Source organism: Ascaphus truei, chromosome 13 (genome assembly GCF_040206685.1).
Source record: "Ascaphus truei isolate aAscTru1 chromosome 13, aAscTru1.hap1, whole genome shotgun sequence".
NCBI classification, from domain to species: Eukaryota; Metazoa; Chordata; class Amphibia; order Anura; family Ascaphidae; genus Ascaphus; species Ascaphus truei.
In genome coordinates, this window is record NC_134495.1 from 18,112,560 (window position 1) to 18,116,549 (window position 3,990).

General features: G+C 39.8%; 1 protein-coding gene across 1 annotated transcript; it reads left to right on the forward strand.

The window, feature by feature from the left end:
• The first annotated feature begins 1,351 nt into the window (after positions 1–1,351).
• Positions 1,352–2,302, forward strand: LOC142464560 (olfactory receptor 5V1-like). The gene has a single exon (XM_075567929.1). The coding sequence runs from the start codon at positions 1,352–1,354 to the stop codon at positions 2,300–2,302; it is 951 nt and encodes a 316-aa protein (XP_075424044.1).
• The last annotated feature ends 1,688 nt before the right edge of the window (positions 2,303–3,990 follow it).

The window sequence follows — 3,990 nt, forward strand, 5'->3', positions numbered from 1 at the left end:
ATGCTGATGCTCCTATGCTGTAATACTTATCTGTGTATGATACAGTGGTATTTACATGAGCTTGTTATGTGCCCTTTCCTTCTGAATAATATGGCTCATGTTGTTAAAGTTTGTGGATTATTTATTAGGTATTACTGTAATGTCAGTTGTGCTTTGTATGTCTTTATATGACATCAAATACTGTATAAATCCAGTTTAAGTCATGTAACAGTTTTGAGTATGTGAAGGGGTGTGTGTTTTTCATAATGTATTATTTTTATATATAATGTGAAAAGCAGCAGTGCAGTTTCAGAGGATTTCAACTCAGCAAGCTCATGTTAAAGATACAAGCATAAAACAATGCAAGTTCATTAACATTACTCTCATTTAATCTCCCGCAGACTTTATCATGAAGTGACAGGGGTAGCCATGTATATAGTCTTTAATTATCTCATACCATGTGTATGTATTTTTTACATTGCATTTCCTTGAAAGGTTAGTGTTTTTTAGCCTTTGCAAACTTCCAGGAAATGTGGCAAGAGATTGCATTAATTACTATTACAGCGTAGCACAATCAGGTTACAGTACGTAGGGATAAAAGTAATAACTGTGGCATAATTGCCTTATTAGAAGTAACGATGTAGCCAACGTTATCGCACCCGCTAGCGCGCTTCCGCCTGTGAAATAGTCGCCCCGTTTACTTGGCACACCCAGCTGATTCAAAACAAGGCTGCTTCTCCCACAAATGCAGGGGGAGGGGGGGGGGGACACACACAACTTCAGTTTTCAAGGTCCACCAACAGGTCAGGTTTTAAGGATTTCCTTGCTTCAGCACAGGTGGCTCAGTCAGAATAACTGAGACACTGATTGAGCCACTTGTGCTGAAGCAGGGATATCCTGACAACCTGACCTGTTGGTGACCCTTGAAGACTGGAGTTGGCCACCCCTGCACTAATGTGTTGTGCACATCCTGCAGCAGCGTGCAGTTCCAGTAACATTTGCTACATCTGAAAGTGCCGGATCATTTTGATCAATAATCCTCAATTTGTAGTTGTCCCCTAAAAGTTTCTAATGACAGGTGTCATCTAATTTAGGTTACCCTGGTTTAATAACCATTACTAATTCAGTGCGACTTTAGTCTGTGCCTTGGTTATTATATATTAGATTGTCACATCTTGCTCGAAACAGGAACTACAGTAGTTGTAATATTTTTTGTTTCACTATGCAAAAAGCAATACATATTGGGAGAATACTATATTTATAGCAACTTCTCTAATTAAACATATGCAATCATCTGATTAAAAACTTCTAATTGCGCTCTTACAACTAACACATAGGGCTTATTTCCCTGTAGGAAGAATCAGACAAACTCATGAAAAACAACAACGAAACAACATGGGTATCAGAATTCATACTGTTGGGACTGACCAATGACCACGAGAGTCAGCTAATACTCTTTGCGTTCTTCTTGGTGGTTTATGTCATTACGCTATTGGGCAACTCTCTGATGGTCTTTACCATCACCCTGTCCTCCACCCTTCACTCTCCCATGTACTTCTTTCTCCGTATCCTGTCTATTGTAGACATATGCTTCACCTCCTCCACTGTCCCAAAATTGTTGCTGGATTTTCTATCAGAGGTAAAACGGATCTCCTTCCCTGGCTGTGTGGCACAGTTGTATTCATTCATATCTTTTGGGGGCATCGAGTGTGTTCTTCTTGCCGTCATGGCAGGCGATCGCTATGTGGCTATTTGCATGCCCTTGCGCTATACGCAAATGATGAGCCGGAATGTGTGCCTGATTCTGGTAGCGATTTGCTGGATCATCGGCCTGTTAAATTCTCTTGCTCACACTGTGCTCACATTCCGGTTACCATTCTGCAAGTCTAAATCCATCAACCACTTCTTCTGCGACATCCCACCCCTCCTCGCTCTCTCCTGTGCTGATACCACTGTGAATGAAGTGGTGGTGTATACCGCAGGAGGGTCAGTAATTGTAGGGTCTTTCTTGCTGACTCTATTGTCATACATCTTCATTGTTACAGCAGTCTTGAAAATTAAGACAGTGTCAGGGAGGCTCAAAACCTTCTCCACTTGTGCCTCTCACCTGATAGTGGTAACCCTTTTCTTCGGGACGGGTGTTTTCACATACATACGTCCCACCTCAACCTATTCGCTAGACCAGGACAGGGTAGTTCCTGTGCTATATGGAATTATGAACCCCATGTTGAACCCTTTAATTTACAGCTTTATGAATAAGGAGGTTCAGGGGTCTCTAAGGAAAGCCATTTGTAGAAGAAGCCAACCCGATATGAGTCACTGAAGGAAACATTGAACTTTCTGTGAATTTGCTGTTAACTTATTGTGTTGGAGTATCTAGTATGCTCCTTTCAAACTCATAGCAACTTCCCCATAATCATATAACTGAGATTTCTATCTACTGTACAGTATATGGAACTCCAATGTGCTCTGTCTAACACCTGATTACTTTTCTTTTTTCATTTAAACACTTAACCATTATGTTTTTTGAACTGTCTTAACTGCTAGTGCTTGCACATTTATTTGACTCATTTACTCATTAGTGAATGTCCCCCAACCCCCCAACATTAGGCAATAATGAAAGTAAGAGCTAACTCTCTGCCAACATTGGGAGATAGCAAGTCATCTAGGAAAATAGGTTCATCCCAGAGAAACACTCTAAAGTGAAGCCAGTTACTGTATCTTACAGCCCCTCTCTTACTTAATCTCAATTATAATACAAATATATGTTATGTCTAGCTTTTTAATCATCTTTTATTCTCTCTCCCCCCCCCCCCCTTTAACCAAATCCTAAAATTGAGTTGCTCAATAATTAAACGTTGTAATGACCGCATAGTACAGCTTACTGCAAAATCATAAACCTGGTGGAAGAGAACGGTTGGGTTGAACCATAGTTAGGTTGATTTCCAAAATGGGAAAGTAGGGTGGGTGAAGACTTGTGACTTGTATTCTTTCCCCAAAGGTTACACACCTAAATCCTGGTAAATGTGATGCCAGTGTAACTGGATTTTAGTCACAAATATGTTGATTGACTACATCATTAATTAGCATCTGTTTATTGTAATGATATAAAACACTTACAGTATCAGCACATTCACATTCCACTGCAGCTAGGGACCCCCATTAATTGAAACCATGCAGCTGGCCTGTTTAAACAAGTATTTTTTGAAAATATGAACTACTCTATGGGGGCTATAATGTTATCTTTTGCTCTTTGTGAAATATTTGCATTTTATATATAGTTTTTTTTTCAAGCAGCAAATAGTTTGATAAGACTCCATCAGCAAAATTGATGGTCAGTGCAAAGATCACCCTCCTACCCCAGGTAGAGGCTCTATTCTACTATGCTGGCTGAATAAAACTAGTACAGAGCCGAGTAAATAATCAGTATTATATAAGAATGGATGCATAAATATAATTTCTGACTCAATAAATAATGTTGTATTAGCCTTTGTCATTTCTCTCTCTTCCAATGGACCAAATAGGCGTCATGCAAAACTCACTGGTGTGGTGGTCCCCAAAAAACAAGCAGGGACAGGACAGATAGTACTGTAGGTCATGAGATGTGAAGAGAGGTGTGGGTGGTGAGGACACACTAGTGTCATGGAAGTTTAATATTGCAGTGTGCTGCAGAGTGAAATGCTTTATATCTTTTAAACTCACAAGATAGTGAACTACTGTATTTAATATTGTATAACTAGTGCTGAATTCAATGCACCTTGTGCTATATACCTTTCTCTGACAAATTGGCTTGCACAGCACTGGGAAAAAAAACCAAGATGTCTGCCTGACAATTTCTTGATTGGCAAACCGCTCATTAATGGAGACATCATCAGTTCATGCCCATATTGGTCACTGTCGGAAACAAGTCCAGAGAAAATGTTTACCCTTGGAATTCTCACAACTGGGAGGCTCACACATTTTTCCTCTACATATTGGAGATAGTGAACAATAACACAGATGTTAGCCTTT

Excerpts from the sequence above, each read along its gene's own strand:
- LOC142464560 (XM_075567929.1), top strand. The coding sequence starts at position 1,352 with ATGAAAAACAACAACGAAACAACATGGGTATCAGAATTCATACTGTTG.